Source organism: Gobio gobio (assembly GCF_949357685.1).
Source record: "Gobio gobio genome assembly, chromosome: 7".
NCBI classification, from domain to species: Eukaryota; Metazoa; Chordata; class Actinopteri; order Cypriniformes; family Gobionidae; genus Gobio; species Gobio gobio.
Genome location: NC_137103.1, coordinates 316,572 through 337,508, shown reverse-complemented (window position 1 = coordinate 337,508; position 20,937 = coordinate 316,572). Strand labels below are relative to the sequence as shown.

At 40.3% G+C, this 20,937-nt stretch overlaps 1 protein-coding gene across 1 annotated transcript in view; it reads right to left on the bottom strand.

Moving 5' to 3' along the window:
* LOC307129681 (ranBP2-like and GRIP domain-containing protein 3) overlaps nt 1-20,937 on the bottom strand; it is a 96,118-nt gene that overhangs the window by 26,819 nt on the left and 48,362 nt on the right. The window contains exons 10-12 of the mRNA XM_079822307.1: nt 6,209-6,370; nt 5,982-6,119; nt 5,739-5,870 (exon numbers count right to left, since the gene is read on the bottom strand). Coding sequence (XP_079678433.1) covers nt 5,739-5,870; nt 5,982-6,119; nt 6,209-6,370 — 432 coding nt within the window. The remainder of the gene's footprint in view (nt 1-5,738; nt 5,871-5,981; nt 6,120-6,208; nt 6,371-20,937) is intronic.

The following is a 20,937-nucleotide window of genomic DNA, read 5'->3' as shown; positions in this document are numbered from 1 at the left end:
CAAGTTTTCATTAAAGTACACACGTTTTCTCCTTTTGTAAACAATAGATTATTTTTGTAAAACAATAGATCTGTATGGAGTTATTTATACTCATATATCTTATAACATCCGGGTACTTTTGTGCATCCTCTGTACATGTGTTCTTGAGTATTGTAATTGAACTTAGACAGTTGCTGATGACGTACAGCAGAAACACAAGGACGCAATATCACTAAACAACGCTTTTGCGAAACATCCATTAAGTATATTTAATTGTGCTAAAATCACACTATTGCAAGTATACTTTAGGTTCACTTTAAATATCTCACATTTAAAGACTGATATTATACAGTGATCCCTTACTAATAGTGATATTACAGGGTTTTTTAAACATCTGCTAGGACACATTTCTGAATACTCATCACTTTTTCAAAACTCTTCACTCAGGGATCACATCAGCCTATGTGGCTAAACTGTGGATCATTTATTTGCTTTGGCACAAAATGCGTTCAATGACGACATCTTTCAATTTACATTCATTCTTTTCTCAATTAGATACAAACGCCAGCAAAACTTTATGAACTATAATGGCTAATTTGAAGGTTCACACTTTCTTTTTTAAACTGTTCAACTTATGTTCAAAATTTTAACACAAAAATGAATAACACAGAAATTTGAAACCCCTCTTTAAATGCTTGCTATGGATGCGAAAAATGCAGAAAACTGAACCTGATCAGATTTTTTTTTATGATGAAGGAAGGAAAGTTTCAGAGGCTGTGTGTAAACGTGCTTGATCTTTTTTTTAACGTGTGAAAATTTCGGTGTGCGAGGATATTTAGTCATTACCATCTATATAAAAGGGGAAAACTTAGGAACAATTTTATACTGTAATGTAAACATGGACCATGTAACATAAACAATAATGAATAAGCAGTAGAGAGTCAAACTTGAGTCAAACTGTTTTGTAAGGAAATTTTTATTTTTTATTTAAATTTAAATTTAATATACACTGTATAATGATTTTGGAGGTCAAAACTCAGTTGTGTGTTGATTGTTGAGTTGAAAATCTTCGACTAAAGTGTCAATGTTAAAAGACATTCAGTTCACATAATTTAATTGAGACGGATGAAGATTTTCATGCAAGTCACCAAAAAATTTAGTTCTGACCTTCAAAATCTCTACAGTGTGTTTGTGATGGCAAGAAATGGCAAAGCAATCAAACAGGTGTCGTGTTTTACCATCCAACAGGGGACTTAAGTCAATTTAAGGAAATCATGTTCACTGTATAAAGTGTGACCTGCAATTGTTTCCTTAAAGAGTGATTTCTGCTTGATTTAAAACATAAAACACCAATACTTACCATAAAAATACACTATAATAAGATTTTGGAGGTCAAAACTCAGTTGTGTGTTGATTGCTGACTTGAAAATCATCAGTTGGTTAAATAACTAAAGTGTCAATGTTAAAAGTCATTCAGTTCACATAATTTAATTGAGACGGATAAACATTTTAATGCAAGTCACCATAAAATTGAGTTATCTCAATATATACAGTGAATATCTACAGTGTGTTTGAGATGAAGAAATGACAACGCAAACACACTGGTGTCGTGATTTACTATCTAACAGGGGACCGAGTCATTGTGTTTAACATAATCATTATTCAAAGAGGATCTGCAATTAATACATTAGAGAAATATTTCTGCTTGATTGAACTCTTAAAACTCAGTTATTGCTATAAAAACTCTAAATCTCCACAGTGTGTTTATGATGGCAAGAAATGACAAAGCAAACACACTGGTGTCGTGATTTACTATCTAACAGGGGACCGAGTCATTGTGTTTAACATAATCATTATTCAAAGAGGATCTGCAATTAATACATTAGAGAAATATTTCTGCTTGATTTAACTCTTAAAACTCAGTTATTGCTATAAAAACTCTAAATCTCCACAGTGTGTTTATGATGGCAAGAAATGACAACGCAAACACACTGGTGTCGTGATTTACTATCTAACAGGGGACCGAGTCATTGTGTTTAACATAATCATTATTCAAAGATGATCTGCAATTAATACATTAGAGAACTATTTCTGCTTGATTTAACTCTTAAAACTCAGTTATTGCTATAAAAACTCTAAATCTCCACAGTGTGTTTATGATGGCAAGAAATGACAAAGCAAACACACTGGTGTCGTGATTTACTATCTAACAGGGGACCGAGTCATTGTGTTTAACATAATCATTATTCAAAGATGATCTGCAATTAATACATTAGAGAACTATTTCTGCTTGATTTAACTCTTAAAACTCAGTTATTGCTATAAAAACTCTAAATCTCTACAGTGTGTTTGAGATGAAGAAATGACAAAGCAAACACACTGGTGTCGTGATTTACTATCTAACAGGGGACAGAGTCATTGTGTTTAACATAATCATTATTCAAAGATGATCTGCAATTAATACATTAGAGAACTATTTCTGCTTGATTTAACTCTTAAAACTCAGTTATTGCTATAAAAACTCTAAATCTCTACAGTGTGTTTGAGATGAAGAAATGACAAAGCAAACACACTGGTGTCGTGATTTACTATCTAACAGGGGACAGAGTCATTGTGTTTAACATAATCATTATTCAAAGATGATCTGCAATTAATACATTAGAGAACTATTTCTGCTTGATTTAACTCTTAAAACTCAGTTATTGCTATAAAAACTCTAAATCTCCACAGTGTGTTTATGGCAAGAAATGACAACGCAAACACACTGGTGTCGTGATTTACTATCTAACAGGGGACAGAGTCATTGTGTTTAACATAATCATTATTCAAAGATGATCTGCAATTAATACATTAGAGAAATATTTCTGCTTGATTTAACTCTTAAAACTCAGTTATTGCTATAAAAACTCTAAATCTCCACAGTGTGTTTATGATGGCAAGAAATGACAAATTAAACACACTGGTGTCGTGATTTACTATCTAACAGGGGACCGAGTCATTGTGTAAATCATAAATAAATCAAAAGTGGTTTGTTTAAAAAAACTCATAAATGTATAAGGTGGTAAGGTGGGCCTTTTACACCCCATTTTACATGGGGCAAAAGTCACACATTATTTATACAAATACTTGAGCTAAAATGTTTTTTTTTAAATAATGTCTTAACACTTGTTTAAAAGAATAGTAAAGTTTGTACTATTTTCTGTTTATTTTGATAAATACAATAATATTCAATGAATATAGGCTACTGTCATTAAAATATGTTAAAATAAAAAATACAAAAACAAAACTTCTAATTACATTCTGGTTGTTTAGATTTTTAAATCCTTTTTTCTTGGATTCTGTGTAGAATTTAATTGTAATGTAATGCAAAGTTTGAAACTAGTCAGGGTATCTAGTAAAGAGATGTAATGCTTGTTCCTTTAGTAAGCAGCCTGTTAAACAGCAGAGTCTCTCTGGGACAGCAGGCCATTCAAACAATAGAGGAGTGTGTGTGAACGACGTGTGTTTAAGAGCCCTTACAGTTCCTGCTCCAGCCTACAGGGGAGCTGCTGAGTATGACCTTAAACACACACACACACTTAGGTCCCCACTTGGTCATAAGTTTTAAAAAAATTACCAGAGTGTTTTTACTTAATTTTCACATGATTTAAACACACACACTTGTAGTTCCCCACTTGGTCAAAAGTAAAAAAAATCACCAGAGTGTTTTTTTAGTGTTTTTACTTGATTTTAACATGATTTAAAGCATGACCAACAGGGGACCTGAAAAATGTCCCCTCTTGGCTCAGAGGTCCCCTGTTAGTGAGTGTGTTACGACACCAAGGTCCCCTGTTAGATAGGTAGACAAGTACACACACACACACACACACACACACACACACACACACACACACACACACACACACACACACACACACATATATGGTTCATTGGCTTACATTAGTTAACATGAACTAATAATGAACTGCACTTATAAAGCACTTATTTATCTTTGTTAATTTAAACATTTACTAATGCATTATTCAAATATTGTTAACATTTGTCAATGCACTGTGAACTACCATGAACAAACCATGAACAGCTGGATTTTTATGAACTAACGTTGACAAAGATGAACTAATGCTGAACAGAGGTGTTGTTCATGGTTAGTTCATGTTAACTAATACATTAACTAATGTTAACTAATACAACCTTATTGTAAAGTGTTACAGAGAGGTGTGTGAAAGCTCTCCAAGTAGCCTAAAAAAATCAGGGTTTTCGCTTCTCGCTTTTTCGCTTTTCAATCAGATTGAAAGTAACTAGTAACTAACTACTTGAGTAGTTTTCTCATCGAATACTTTTTTACTCTTACTCAAGTAAATATTACGATTGTTACTTTTACTTTTACTTGAGTAAATATTTCCGTAAGTACTTGTACTTTTACTTGAGTACAGATTTTGGCTACTCTACCCACCTCTGGGAATATGCATATACACAGGGATATATCATATACATTCTGGAATAGTTTAATTATGAGGAAAATGGAGAGAATGTTTGTGCTATGTGTATTGGGTATAGTCCTCAATGTCCATGTCCCTCTGCCTGCGTGGGGATAGGGCATGCGTTGATAGGGAGAGAGATTGTGTCTCCCTTTGAACTATTAACAGGACTCTAAAGCCCCGTTTCCACCGAAATTACCCGTAACAATTTGCACCAGGAACTTTTTTTACAGGAACTTTTTTCCCCTCCAGACCTGCTACTGTCTGCGTTTCCACTGCGGTCTAAAGTACCGTGAAGATTAGGCAAATTAGTCCGGTGACGTAGGACTGCACGCGACTGAGATTCAAGCTGTGCTGCTTTTGCTGGTTATGTATTGGTTTACTAAAGAGGTAATTAACAAAACTCTGGAAAAGAGATGAGCACTGATACTAAAGCTTATTCTGAAAGCTCGTAAAGCTAGATTTAAAATAAGACAACGTATGTTATCAGCTTTCACGGACATTGACCATGAGATGGCTCAGACGAACGCGCGCCATCACAGAAGACTGATATTTGCTGAACGCAGAAGGATTCTCGTTAAAGACTTGCCGGTTGAAATAAAAAGCTCAACCGATCAGCATGTTCAGCCCCCAAGTCCCACCCCCGAAAGTTCCTGAACTTTGAAAAAGTACTACCTCGCAAGCAGGGACTTTCGGAGGGGGATATTTTTACTTAACTTTAACTTTAACTTCATTTAGACCCTGGTTCCTGCGATCGAAAAACACTGAGTACCACCCCAAAGTTCCTAGTTCCTGGGGAAAGTTCCTGCTGTGGAAACGCGGCTTAACAGTGTTACTGCTTACCGTAGTTTAAGCCACAAAAGTGACAACGGAGGCAATTTAACTCAGACTCCTTAGTGCCAGGACATTCATTTATATGCAAAAGTCAAAAAGGCTCAAGTCTAAACGACTCATCTTGATCCAGTCCAGACGCTACACCTTGCATGGCATACTCGCTTCTATTTGGTGACTATTATTACTCAATATGAGTGTCAGACTTCAGACTCATTCACAATTCAACTAAACATGACCTAATGTAGGTAATAATAGTTAGCTCAAACCCTGATCAAACTCACCAGCCTGTAGCTTTCTAGTAATCTTGAACACCTTGATTAACTTGTTCAGGTGTGTTTGTTTGATGTCAGAGCTAAACTCTGCAGGACAGAGGCTCTCCAGGGTCAGATTTGAGGAACCCTGGTGTAACGTGAGCAGCACAGGCATCATCAGAGATGTTTAACATACCTTGTCCATGTCCTCTGGACTGGCCTGATAAATCTTTGTCAGGTATTTCCTGAACTGCAGGAGGAAGTTGGTGCACCTGCCCTGCGTCTCCTCCAGCCCGTTTTCTGCCTCCTCCGACAGCCTCTGATAGATCTGACCATCAACACACCATCCACAAACTCATCAGGTGAGGTCATTCATACCGATATTAATCACTTCTGAAGCTGAACGAGTGTGACTGTCATCCAGTGAAAGCGCTGTTACCTTAGCAAGATGCCAGTTATACGAGATGCTGTTGAGCTTCTCCAGGTTTGCGATGGCCTCATCGGTGTTGCCCTCGATGTTAAGCAGTGTGGCAAAGCTTATGGCGGCCTCTTCCTCATATACTCGCACTTGATAAGGCTGAAGACAAAGAGACCATTAGAGACCATACAGCAATATGAAACAGAAGCAGGAAGTCACCAATCATCCAGAAGGAAGAGAGTACATACCTGTATGTCTTTACTGCGAAAGTGCATGAACATCGGCTCCAGAGGTTCAGGGATGCTGCGTTTGTTTCGGATTTTCTCAAGCAAGGGAAGCACAGCTTTCCAGTAGTGCACACTGCGGCCTGCATACTCCTTCTGGTCATAGTAAGAGTTGACCCGTTCACCCTGTCAAACACAAGGGTCAAGGGTCAGGACAGACCTGTTCAGTCTGTACCAGTACTCTCATACTAATGAAGTCATCAACACTATGAACGAAGTATGGGAATCAGGTGCTGATCAAACACATGAAAATGGTCTAATTTATCCAGCTCTGCTCATTCCTTCGACTGAATGCATGAGCTGCTTCCTGATGTTTACAGTGCCCTTTATTACTGAGAGAGTATTATAACTGTCTTTTGTATGTCTTTTGATTCCCCATATTCACTAGGTGTAGGAATATAATAATCATTCATATTTCAGAGTGTGGCATGTCTTCTTGTGAGTTTACCTCATGTTTGTAAATACAGAACAGGTGAGTGCTTTTAGCTGCTGGTTATAATAGTTGTGGGGGAAGTTGTTTAAATCTTGAAATAGTCAAAACTACTATAATTATTATTATTATTATTTGGTTATTATTTTCACATCTTAAAGGGATAGCTCACCCAAAAATGAAATTTTTTGGCGGTCGGTCGAAAGTTTATGTGATAAAGTTTTAAATAGGAATATTTTTCTTACACAAACACGTCGATTCGCTTCAGAAGGCCTTTATTAACACCCCAGAGCTGCGTGGAGCAGTTATTTGATGGACAGATCTATTTTATGGACTTCAAAAACAGAGCAACTATGAATCAAATTCTAATGTTTGGATTAGCCTGGACTTTTGTAATGTAACTCCGATTTTATTCGTCTGAAAGAAGAATGTCATACAGTGGCGGCTGGTCAATAGAGGGTGCTGGGGCGCCGCACCCATCAAAATTCCAGAAATATACATGTATACAAAAATGGTATAAAAGTGAAATAAAAATAAAATAGTTTACTCATACGTTGTGCTGGCTATTAGTAAGAACCTCAGCATTTAATAAAAACTGGCTTTGATGGGTTAACTATTTTATATGTTCTTCAATATGTTTCATGCAGTTTCATGCGTGAGGGACGCCGGACAAATGGATGTCTATCTGAGTCTAAAAATATACGGGCAGCATGTGACCTGAATCTGGTCTCTAATTGGTCCTTAAAGATCCTCCTCCGGACACAGGTCGCTGCGTCCCTGGCGAATCAGAATTGGATGCGTGTTATTTTATCCAATCTGATTGGTTCTCGTCACCTGTCATTGAACTTTCCGTTCTTGGCCACTAAAGCGAATGTGCGCGGCCGACACAGTCACTCCGACTCCGCCAAAACCTTGTTAGGATGATTAGTTTCGTAGAGATGGCAGCAGTTAAACCAAATTCTTTCACAAGGCGTTCGTTGGAAGATCCCGAACCGGACCAACGCGATTTACAAATCCAGCAGCCGGCCAGTGACAGGACGCAGCTGCACTCTGAGCTTCACGCGCTTGCTATGAGAAACGTAAGTTAGGTGGCTGGCTGGATGTGTTGTTAGCAATGCCCTTTATTGCTTTCCCTGTCTTTTATTTCAAAGTGTTGGTACTGAAGGTTTGTGGACAACAATGGGGGAAAGAGACCTCAAATATCTGACTGAACAATGCAAACGTCATGACACTACTGAGATGACGGACTTTAATCAGAGAGTCATTGAGAAATTTGCTGGCCAGAAAGAAAGGAGAGCAAAATGTATGTTCAAATAGTCAACATGCTAGTCTGTTGTGGCTGTTTTCTTTTGTTTTTCATTTCCTCTTTCAATTATATGTGGGAAATGAATGTGTAAAAAGATAAAAGTGAAGACACTGTTTTCTCATTAATGCTTGAATTTAGTCAACATGCATCTTGATACTGCCCCTTTAACCATTATTAATAGTATAGTAAAATTAAATACATTTCGTAAATCTCTAAATTATTGTAACATACTACTCTGAGACACAAGGCTGAGAATCCAAACGCAGCTTTATTAAAGAATGATCCACAATCGTAGTCAAAAAACTGGCAAAAGGTCATACACATGCAAGCAGTCCAAACAGGCAAACAAAACTGGAGAGACAGGCAAAAGGGTAATCCACGGAACAGACAAGTAATCCAAAACAAGAAACCAGGGAAAATGCTCAGAAATGCAGTTAACAACAAACAAGACTTCTCAATGAATGACTGAGATAACCAGGTTTATATAGGGTGAGGTAAACAGAGGTAAACAGAGTAATGAGACACAGGTGCATGTAATCAGGGATGATGAGTCCGGGCAGAGGATTATGGGAAATGTAGTCTTAGGGCGTTTTCACACCTGAAAGTCCACACCAAGGTCCGAACCGAAGTTCATGTTTTGATACATTTTATACATTCGGTTAGTTTTGGTTTGGTTTCACACTGCAATTATGTGAGTGCACTAAAGAACTCGTCATCATCTATGTGGGCTGCATCTGGACATTGATTGGTTTGTAAACGGACGTGCGTCTGACGTCAGTGTCTTTGACAAGAATGAATGAACGGACGCATATCGTTGCCACTATTGAACAGTGCGCATTGCTTGACTATTTTCTTTTCGTTACGTTTAAAAGTGGACATTTCAAGCTTTATATACACATATTTCTCATGTTTGTGAGATGAGTATCTGCTGAGTTTCGGTTTATTTGAGAGGTGCTCAAGTTCATGTGCAAAGCATGTGATTGCTCCCGCGAATATTGTCTGCTATAGACTATTTGCTTCTTATTTATTAAATCCAGGCAATTATCTGATTAAACGTTGATTAAAATTAAGATACAATTTATACAAAACAAAATTCACATTAAAGAAAGGCTTTCTAAGCAAAATCATACAAAATTTATTTCAAAATCATTGCTGACCTTCTGTCTTCTGACATATTGCGCATCTTTTCCCTTTTCATAATCAATATAGCCTAGATGAAATTTAAAAATAACATTATAATTTTTAAACATAAACAGGAACTTCCTGTAAATGGTCTGAAAGTATGAACCATACAGAAAATGCTTTCACACTAGAAACTAACCGAACCTTTGTTCAGTTTGATCCGGAACGAGACTACCTCTTTTCGTCGGACCAAATTTCATCTGTTTGGTCCGGACTGTGGTACGGGGGAGGTTTCACACCTGTAATTTTGATTCAGGCCAAACTGAAAAGTCTGAAAATCCGGACCAAACAAGGTAGGTGTGAAAGCGCCCTTAGATAGTATGGCAATAGTCTGGGGTGGAGTGGTGGTGGTAAATCACCGGCACTCTCACTGGTGATCATGACATAGCCCCCACCATGGCGGAGCGGACGATCACCACAGCAGTGCCGGTGGGCTTGAAGACCCCCACGGTGGAGCAGACGACCACCACAGCAGCGGAGACCGGTTTGAAGACCCCCACGGCGGAGCAGACGACCACCACAGCAGGGGAGACCGGTTTGAAGACCCCCACGGCGGAGCAGACGACCACCACAGCAGGGGAGACCGGTTTGAAGACCCCCATGGCGGAGCAGACGACCACCACAGCAGGGGAGACCGGTTTGAAGACCCCCACGGCGGAGCAGACGACCACCACAGCAGGGGAGACCGGTTTGAAGACCCCCACGGCGGAGCAGACGACCACCACAGCAGCAGAAACGGGTTTGAAGACACCCACAGCAGAGCAGGTGGCCCGGTCGGAGTCACCTCTGGACCTGTGACAGGAGGCAGAGCCCTCTCTGGACGCTGGCCAGGGGCTGGAGCCATCTCTGGACGCTGGCCAGGGGCTGGAGCCCTCTCTGGACGCTGGCCAGGGGCTGGAGCCGTCTCTGGACGCTGGCCAGGGGCTGGAGCCGTCTCTGGACGCTGGCCAGGGGCTGGAGCCGTCTCTGGACGCTGGCCAGGGGCTGGAGCCGTCTCTGGATGCTGGCCAGGGGCTGGAGCCGTCTCTGGACGCTGGCCAGGGGCTGGAGCCGTCTCTGGACGCTGGCCAGGGGCTGGAGCTGTCTCTGGACGCTGGTCTGTGGCTGCAGCCGTCTCTGGACGCTGGTCAGGGGCTGGAACCGTCTCTGGACGCTGGTCAGGGGCTGGAACCGTCTCTGGACGCTGGTCAGGGGCTGGAACCGTCTCTGGACGCTGGTCAGGGGCTGGAACCGTCTCTGGACGCTGGTCAGGGACAGGGGACAACACTGGGCTCTGGATGGAGACAGGGAATGTCACTGGGCCCTGGATGTTGACTGGAGATGTCGCTGGACTCTGGACAGTGACTGTGATGGAAGGAGGCTCTGGACTGGCGGGTACTGCGGTAGTGCAGTGTTCCTCCTCTGCAACTCCCACAGTGAATGCAGAATCCAGTTTGATCTAAAATTCCAGAGTCCAATTAGCGTCGTGCAACGGCATAATTGAGCTGAGTGGTTCAGATAGTCCCCCACGAAAAAAAAATCATAAGACATACCGAGTCCATAGTAGTCAAATGTGCCAGCTCAATAAAGTCCATTACATAATCCTCGATAGGACGATCTCCTTGATGGAGACACAGGATTCTTGCTTCTGGATTAATTTCTGGCGAAGTCTTCTGTAACATACAACTCTGAGACACAAAGCTGAGAATCCAAACGCAGCTTTATTAAAGGATAATCCACAATCGTAGTCAAAACTAGTGGCAAAAGGTCATACACATGCAAGCAGTCCAAACAGGCAAACAAGGCAGTAGATAGTGATGGGACATCTGAAGCGAGGCTCCGGAGCTTGTGTCGAGCAAAAAGGGGTTTTCCAGATGAAGCCCCGATTCGAGGCTTGTATCGTTTCCGTGAAAATCACGTGACGATGACAAACGAGGCCTCGTTTCTGTTGAATACGTCATTGCTTCATTCTGAGTATTGCTTCCGGATAAAAGTGGTTCGAAACACTCGCGCCTCTTGTGGGGTTTGCAGTAGGCGTTTGCATTGGTGTTGAGGTGTTGGTTGTACGTAGTAGCGAGTAGTAGCGTGTTTGTAGTAGCATAGTTATCATTATATATCATAGCTTGTATTATATATTATATTACATTATACTTAGTTTAGTAGATTATTAGAGTAAATTAGTTCAGTAGATTATTAGAGTAAATTAGCCTATATCTAGTTGTAATACCTATAATACGTATATATATATATATATATATATATATATATATATATATATATATATATATATATATATATATATATATATATATATATATATATATATATATATATATATATATATATATATATATATATATTATTCATTTTATTTATAGGCGCCTTTCATGACACTCAAGGACACCTTACAAAGTTCACACAAAAGATAAAAGTTTCATCAAACAATAAAGACAATACAGATAGATATATATATATATATATATATTGATTGGGAGTGCAATAGTGCATGGAACTGGGAGGCTATACATATAATATATATATATATTATATGTATAGCCTCCCAGTTCCATGCACTATTGCACTCCCAATCAGCACTGCACACACAATAATTTCTTTACAATCATTTGGGCCATTCACTGTCATCACTAACCCAAAGAACTACTGAATAGTTGAACACAAAGTTGTGTGTTTGTGTGAGTTGTGTGTGCATAGGTTAATACAAGCAGAGTAAAATACTTTATTTAATACACAGGCAATAGAAAAAGGGTGTGCCCACACTATGACAATTTGGTTGCTCAGGATGAATAGATTTGTGTGCGATACATTGCTTTGCACAGCAGGTGTCACTAGGGAGCACACTGTTTCATGAGGCTTCGGCTAAATGAACCTTTTGGTGAACCAATGGGCTGGAAAGCCTCAGTGGTTCAGAAAGCCTCATTTGGCCATCACTAGCAGTAGAGACAGGCAAACGGGTAATCCACGGAACAGACAAGTAATCCAAAACCAAGAGACAAAAAAACAGGGAAAACACTCAGAAATGCAGTAATACAACAAACAAGATTTCACAATGAATGACTGAGATTACCAGGTTTATATAGGATGAGGTAAACAGGGTAATGAGACACAGGTGCATGTAATCAGGGATGATGAGTCAGGACAGAGGATTATGGGAAATGTAGTCTTAGATAGTATGGCAATAGTCCAGGGTGGAGTGCCCTCTGGTGGTAAATCACGGGCACTCTCACTGGTGATCATGACAATTATGGAAGCCAAGCCTTATTTGGGATGCAGGCAAACTCTCTCAGTTTAAATCTAGACTAAAACACATCTCTTTACTATGGAATACACATAGAAAATTATCCTTACCTTCCTATAAAACCTGATGTGCTTGTTACATTGTAAGAAGAATGGCATCTATGCTGATATTAGTCTGTCTGTCTCATCCTTATCCTGAGGTTACCGTAGTCAGCCGGATCCGGTTGACTGTCCAGATAAGAATTGGACCTACACCAAGACATGACCACAGCGCAGCCCTGAATATCAGCAGAGATTGTGTCTACTAGACAATCCCCTGTGAAGGCCTTCTCAACACAACAGTCATCGGCACAGATCCTCAGCAAAGACCTCAAGAACCAGACCGATCTTCAAGCAGAAAGCGCTGGATAAATATTTGAATGCTACCGATCCGGATCTGAACTCTGACCTGTAATGCTGCCTGAATCATAATCATGTTCGTTTGTTGGCCAGAGGAGAACGGAGCGACTGAGCCTGGTTTCTCCCAAGGGTTTTTCTCCATTCTGTCTCCTGATGGAGTTTGGGTTCTTGCCATGGTCGCCTCTGGCTTGCTTAGTTGGGGACACTTAATATTCAGCAATATTATTGATTTGACTGAACTGACACTGCTGTATATGAACTGAACTGAGCTGGAAAATGGCATAATGTTTTGAAAACTGATTTAATAACTGATGACTTCAGCTGAACAACAGCCGAAATGCATAATTTTCCTGTTATCACTGTAAAGCTGCTTTGAAACAATCTGTAATGTATAAAGTGCAATTTAAATGAAGGTGACATGACTTGAATTTATCATTGATCATTGATCATGTGTTTATTAATGTGAAGTTGCTGATTAAGAGGTAGCAACCGATGGGAGCCTGCATCTTACGGCATCAGACAGAAGACCCCGCAGCAATCAAAAGAGGCACAAACTATTTTAGCCGCCCAACTGGGAGGGCCCACACTGCAAACAACGGGAGCCTGCAACTCACAGCATCGAATGGGTGAGCCCCGCCGGCAGGCGAACGGGACATACGTGATTTCATCTGATCACGAGGGCCCATGCAACATCCGACAGGAGCTTGCAGATCAAGCTTGCAGATGGGTAGGGTGCATGAGACTCAAACCACACAATTGAAAGGGCCCACCTGACAGGAGCCTGTAAATCACAGCACCGGACAAGTGAGCCACACTGGCCAATCGAACGGAGGCATAAGTGATTCTGACCATCGGATGGGTGAGCCCCATCGGCAGATGAACAGATATGTGATTTTGAGATTTCATCTGACCAAGAGGGCTCACGTCTGCAGCTCGACGTTTACATTACTTTAAATGAGTCCAACCCCAAGATTATTGTTATAAACACGAACATGTTGATACCGTTGAAATTCTGCAGCAGAGCGATGACATCTCAGATCATTATCTAATCTTGTGTATACTTAATTTCGCCAATGCTGCAAAGCTTTCCCCTTGTTTCAAATATGGTAGAACTATCATTCCTACCACTAAAGATTGCTTTATAAATAATCTGCATGATCAGTTTCATCTCCTCAGCATCCCAGATAGCCTAGAGGAACTGTATGTTGCAACAGAAACTATTGACTCTTTTCCAGCACTCTAGACACAGTTGCTCCCCTGTGATTAAAGAAGATTAAAGAAAATAGACTATAGACTAAACACATAATGCTTACGTGCATGCCATCACCGTTTTCACAGATTCAGAGTTTACATCATCTTATCATCTAACTGTATCGTTTCTAATCTATTTCAAAACCTGTTTCAGGCTTTGCGTTCTCTGGCCGCCGGGTGCTGTTGCTGTGCGGATGAGCGGCAGGAGCGCATTGAGAGTTTTCTATTTTAGTTGAAAATGGTTTTGTGTAAGAGGCCCCAAAATAAATAACTTATGGAAATGAATCAATCAAAAACTTACTTTAGCTGGACAATAACTTTTTTCTTAAACTGATGTACAGCCAAAACAATCTGTCTTCCCATTAATTTCCTATTATCGCTGTAAAGCTACTTTGAAACAATCTATATTGTAAAAAGCACTAAATAAATGAAGGTGACTCGTGTTGACTCACTGCATGGAATGGGTGAGTGGTGTGAGCGATTCCGACCGCCCAACCGGGAAGACCCACACAGCATCTGACGGGGGCCTGCAGCTCACAACAATGGATGGGCGAGCCCTGCCGGTCAGTTAAATGGAGACACGAGATTAACTTATAAGGGTTTTTTGAGCATTTCTAATATGGAACTGGTTAACCAACCGAGTGCTTAAATCTGCTGTTAAGAGAGACTTGTTTAGGCTGCTGTGGTTGAAGCCCCTTTACGAAATGATTGGCTCGAAAAATTGTCAGCTGGGATGCTGAATTGAAAAATAATTAATTTGAAGTGTTGGAATCAAAAACTCGTAACGGGGTGGTTAGAGTCATCCACAAAGAGTGGGTTCGAATGGCAATTTAGCTTGTGAGCTTCTGAAGTATAGATAAAAGACAATGGAATGGCTAAATAACTGATGGGAGATTTAAGATGTAAATTGCCTTTTTTTGGTTTGATCAGATCGTGTTTGGCCGTTATTACAAATTGCACGGTTGCAATGTTGTCAGAATGAACTAAAATACTTATGGTGGTCCGTTCTTTATCAGACAGGAAATCTGCTACAAGGAGTGGGTGTGACGACCCTGAGTCTTCCTATTGGGCAGAATTGGAGAGCTTCCGATTGGGTCTCCTGCTAATTGACAATTAACTTGAGTGTGTGTATATAAGTGTTTGTGTGTCTCATTAGAGGTTTCGCTCTCTGTGGGATAGACATTCCCAGAGGCGTCTCCATGCTGGATGCAAGCACTTTCTGGTTATTTTCTCATTTGTTTGTATTTCTTAAGTCATGTAGCATATATGTATATTTTGTATAAGTTCATTCATTCATTTTTTACCCCTAGACTTTTGTTTGTTGTTGTTCTCTGTTTGTGGTGTCTTTATGCTAGTGATGGGCAGACCGAGGCTTCGTGAAGCACTGAAGCAGTTGAAGCAAATGTGTCATATTGTTTCGAAGCTTCGAATCAATCTGACACCCGTCTCTACGGCGCCATCTAGTGGTCACTTCCATGTGTTGATCTGAAATACCTTGACAATGATCCATGTAAAAAAAATTGTTTTTAACATCTGTCTGACAAGTACATGATCTTGGTTTTGTAACCTGTAGCCTCGTCATTGTAAAGAACTATATATATATTTGTTTGTTATACAAAATGAACATTAATAAAATAAATAAAGCCACAATGTGTCACATTTGTCACAAAACATTTTTATTCAAAAATATGAATTGCTCTGCTGTTGAAGGACTCAGCTGACTTCTTTTTTTACATATAATTTCTCCAGCCTTTGAAAAAAATCCTCTCACAAGGGACACTTGTTGCTGGCATGCACAAATATTTTTGGATGATGTAAATACATGGATGATGTATTGTTGCAGAAGGCTAGCTGCCTATCACAATACACACATCTCACTTTATTTGGTGCTTCCAAATGGAAATGCTCCCACACCACAGATGTACGGCATCTCTTGCGTGCAGCCTCCATTTTTATATATTCAATTAATATATCTATCTATATATCACCTATGAATCTATATCTATATAATTCTATATATCTAACTTATGCTGTGCTATCTATCTGTCACTATCTAACTTAGCCTATATGAATGTGTCACTATATCTATACTATATATCACTGTCTATACCTATCAGTCAATCTAATTTAAATCTAGCCTAAATATAACTAACCAAAGCGCACTATAAATCTCACAAAATCACTGCTATCACAAAATCACTCTCCTCTCACAAAAACCCACGAGGTGAAGATGGATTTACTTCACTTTTAAACTGTGGTGAATTAGGTTTACAGATGTGTGACTGTGTGGCTTGTTCCCGCCCCCTTTAATCAACGCAGTTTCGGAAGGCGCCACCTGATGAAACACTTTGAAGCTTCATTTAGCCATAGTCACGTGACATGGGTGTTTCGAATCACAGTTCGGAGCAGTGTTTCGAAACATCTGCGCTTCGGGATCTCGGCAAAGCCCCGAAACGTCTGTTTCGCGTCTGCCATCCCTACTTTATGCACAGTTTAATAAAACACTTTTCTTTGATTAGACCTTGTTGTCCGATCCCCCTTTTATGTTGCGATTCGAAACGAGCCGGTCCTAACATAAAATTGGGCGCTCGTCCGGGATGCTACATGCTTAAGTAAATGTATTATGTTTCAGTGTGTCATTTATGTCATTGAGCAGACTTCAGGTAGTTAGAGTGTTCTCAGTTGGGTTTTATAATCCTTCCATCGAGGCACTATTTGTTGTTTTCGTTTGTTATTTTGCCTTTCTTATTTTTGAAGGTTATTCTGGGCGGGGGTTTTAAATCTCTGTCGGGGGTACGCTTCAGGCTTTTGGTTTCATTACCAATTGTCCGTGAGTTCAGCGTTTAAAGCTACCTTGAGTCCGATACACCTTTGAAGATCAGGTAGGTTAGTTAGCTTTGGGTTTATAGTTAGCTGGAGTCTCTCATTTTCATATAAGATGGCACTGTTGTCTTTTTCTGTATCTGTTTGTGATGCCAACGGATGTTATAGATAATGTGGGAAACGACTTGTGGTAACTCTTTATTTATCTTATAACTACGGTGGTTTAGACTTGGAGCGCGTGTATATATGACGAGTCCTGACGAAGTGGCTGATGGGATTTGTATTTCTCACGCTCTAGTGTTAACTGAATCTCACGTGTTAGCTTAGCGGCGTCTCGTGGGTGTTTGTATTGTTGTTGTTTGCTCTCCTGCTTCTTTTTGCAGAAATGGCGTCTGTAGTCGAGGATTTCTTTGCATTTCCTTCGGAAATACTGTTGGAGCGATGTACGAAGGAAGAGCTGTTGCAGATTGCCGAACGTTTTGATGTGGAGGTAACAACTAATGATAAGAAACTTAAAGAGACGCTGATGAAAGTTGTGAAAACTGCGTTGTTTGAGCGGGGTGTTTTGGAGGTAAGAGCTCACGTTATTGATCCTGATGTATCTTTAACCTCTCCTCTTTGTGGTCCCGATCGAAACGTGAAGTTTAGTGAGATGTCGTTGCAAGAGAAACAGTTGTGTGTTGATGCAGAAAGATTTCGTGCTGAGCGCGATGCGTGTGCACTTAAGGAGAAAGAGTTAGAGTTAGAAAATGATTTAGAATTAAAGTTACAACAGCAGCTTGAGATGCGAAGAATGGAGTTAGAGTTTGAAAAAGAAAAGGAGGAAAGAGAATTTCAGTTAATTAAACTTAAGCTAGAGCTGAATGCAAATCCACCTGAAACTCCAATCCATGCGTCACCTGTTGAGGCTCGGTTTGCTGCACCCGTTTTTGATGTTTTTCAAAACATTAGATTAGTGCCGCTGTTTTTAGAGAAGGAAGTAGAGAAGTATTTCCAACATTTTGAACGTGTTGCAGAGTCTTTGAGATGGCCAAAAGAGTTTTGGACATTACTCTTGCAATGTGTATTAGTAGGGAGAGCACAAGAAGTGTATTCAGCGTTGACTATGGAACAAAGTGGTGACTATGATGTTGTTAAGTCTGCTGTTTTACACGCTTATGAGTTTGCACCTGAGGCATATCGCCAGAAATTTAGGAGTCATTTTAAGGCTGAAAAGTGCACGTATCTTGAGTTTGCTAGAGAAAAAGAGAACCTGTTTGACCGTTGGTGTTCCTCTTTAAAAGTTACAACTAAGGAACAGCTTAGAGAGCTCATTCTTCTGGAAGAATTTAAAAACTGTGTTCCAAGTGCTGTCGCTATGTATCTTAATGAACATAAAGTGACTAAAATGTCAGATGCTGCCCTTATGGCAGATGAATTTGTTCTTACTCATCAAACTTTTGGTGGTCACGTGAGTGATTTGAGTAGGTCTAAGATGAGTCTCTCTGTTAAAAATAAAAAGATGGTTCCACGCCAGAATGTGTTAAACCCTCCCGCTGAAAATAGCTCAGTCATGCGTACAAAAGGTGAAATGGTTTGTTTTTATTGTAAAAAACCAGGATACAAAATCTCAGACTGTGTTATTCTCAAAAAGAAAGACAGAAATGTTAAACCTGTTGGTTTGATTGCGACGTCGACCGTGAATAGTACTCATGCTCAATTTGACAAGGTTGAACTGCTGAATAAGACTGAGAATGTTAAAAACAGTGATTTTATGCCATTTCTCACGGAAGGGAGTGTTTATTTGCCTCACTCTAATGAAATTGTGCCTGTTCGTATTCTTAGAGATACAGGGGCGGGGCAGTCGTTTTTGTTTGAAGGACTTTTACCTTTGTCAGAACATACTGCCACTGGTTCTCATGTGCTGGTCAGAGGGCTTGAGATGGGTTACATGGAAGTTCCTTTACATCATGTCCATCTTGATCCAAAGATTGTTTCAGGAGATGTGGTGGTTGGAGTTCGTGCCATGCTTCCTGTTCCTGGTGTTACTTTCATCCTTGGAAACGACTTAGCCGGAGGTAATGTCTGGGAGAAATCTGATGGAGGTGTTCCACCTGTAGTGGTTTCTGCGGATGAGAAACTAAGCAGTTCATCTGACCGTCCTCATTTATTTCCTGCCTGTGCTATCACTCGTTAAATGACTAAGAAAAATATGCCAGATGAAACTGACTGTGATACTTTTATTGCTGCGGAAAACCCTTCTCAGCTTGAATCTAGTACTGTGTGTGCTAAAGCTGAAGATGTGTGTTCTGTAAATGAAGTACAATCCAATGATCGTGAGACTGAGAAGTCTGATTCCATGCCTGACAGTTCAGTTTGTAACCCTGCTAACACCTTTTCTTTGTCATCACTTCAGGGTGTGACTCGAGAGGAGTTGATTCAAGCCCAACAGGCGGATGAAACTCTCCGAGCACTGTTTTCTTTAGTTGCTGGGGGGGAAGGAAATGAGCTTTTGTCTGTCCTTTATTTCCTACAGGATGGATTACTTTGTAGACAGCAGTCTCTGAGTGCTGATTCTTCACTTGACCCTAGAGTCCAGATCGTCGTACCTCTCACCCATCGTCAAGCTATCCCATCAGGGGCTTGCTGGTCATATGGGGGTACGGAAGACGTATGATAGAATTTTGAGGACATTTTACTGGCCTAGAATCAAGAGAGATGTGATTCAATATATACGGTCCTGTCACACATGTCAGATGACAGGTAAGCCGAATCAAAAGATTCCATTAGCTCCTTTACAGCCTATAGCTGTGGTGACCACTCCTTTCGAACATTTGATCGTTGACTGCGTTGGTCCATTGCCACGTTCTAAGGCTGGACATGCATATCTACTCACTGTGATGTGTCAGTCTACACGTTATCCTGCAGCTTATCCTTTGAGATCCATTACCACGAAAGTTATAGTTAAGGCTTTGACGAATTTCATGTCTACTTTTGGCATTCCAAAAGTTATTCAGTCTGACCAAGGCTCAAACTTTATGTCTAGACAGTTTTCTAAAGCCATGCATCAACTGAACGTTAAACACAATGTCTCAAGTGCTTATCATCCTCAGAGTCAAGGAGGGTTGGAAAGGTTCCATCAGACTCTTAAGTCACTCTTGAGGTCTTATTGTGTTGAACTTGATAGTGACTGGGAGGAAGGACTTCCTTGGATGCTGCTAGCCGTTCGTGAGGTTGTGCAAGAGAGCACGGGCTTCAGTCCGAATGAGTTAGTGTTTGGACATACTGTTAGAGGTCCTATGGCTGTCTTGGCAGATGAGTGGACATCATCTCATCCTCCTGAGAACGTGTCACATTACGTTAGCAGTTTCTGTTACAGACTCTATGAAGCCCGAGCTGTAGCTTTAAGAAAACTGGGTAAGTCGCAAGGGAAGATGCAGAGGCTGTTTGACCGTAAAGTCAAGCCTAGAAGTTTTCAAGTGGGTGATAAGGTGTTGGCCTTGTTACCCGTCTTGACTAGTCCATTCCAGGCTAGGTTTGCTGGTCCTTACACCATTATTAAGTGTTCTCATAATAACAACTATGTGTTAAGTACTCCTGATCGTCGGAAGAGAACTCAGGTTTGTCATGTTAACTTGCTGAAACCTTATGTGACATCTGTACCTTTATTGCTTGTTGATGTCCTGACATCTACTGATGCTGTAGATCTAAGTGTTTCAGAAACATCCGTAGAGAGGGTTGACAATCTGGAGGAGATTGGTCCTTCGCGAGGTGCAGTGGAAGGACGTTTAACTAACTCTGAGGTTCTTACTAGCTTAAGTTCACACTTATCAGCCTTTTCAGATTCACATAGATGAGATATTATCAAGTTGATAAATTCCTTTCCTTCTCTCTTTTCCGACATTCCTACTCGAACTCATGTCATTGAGCATGATATTGAAGTTGGTTCTGCTCAACCAGTTAAACAACATCCATACCGAGTAAACCCTATTAAAAAGTAGTTGTTGCAGAAGGAGGTGGATTATTTGCTTGTTCATAATTTAGCAGAACCTAGTTTTAGTTCTTGGAGTTCTCCCTGCATCTTAGTGA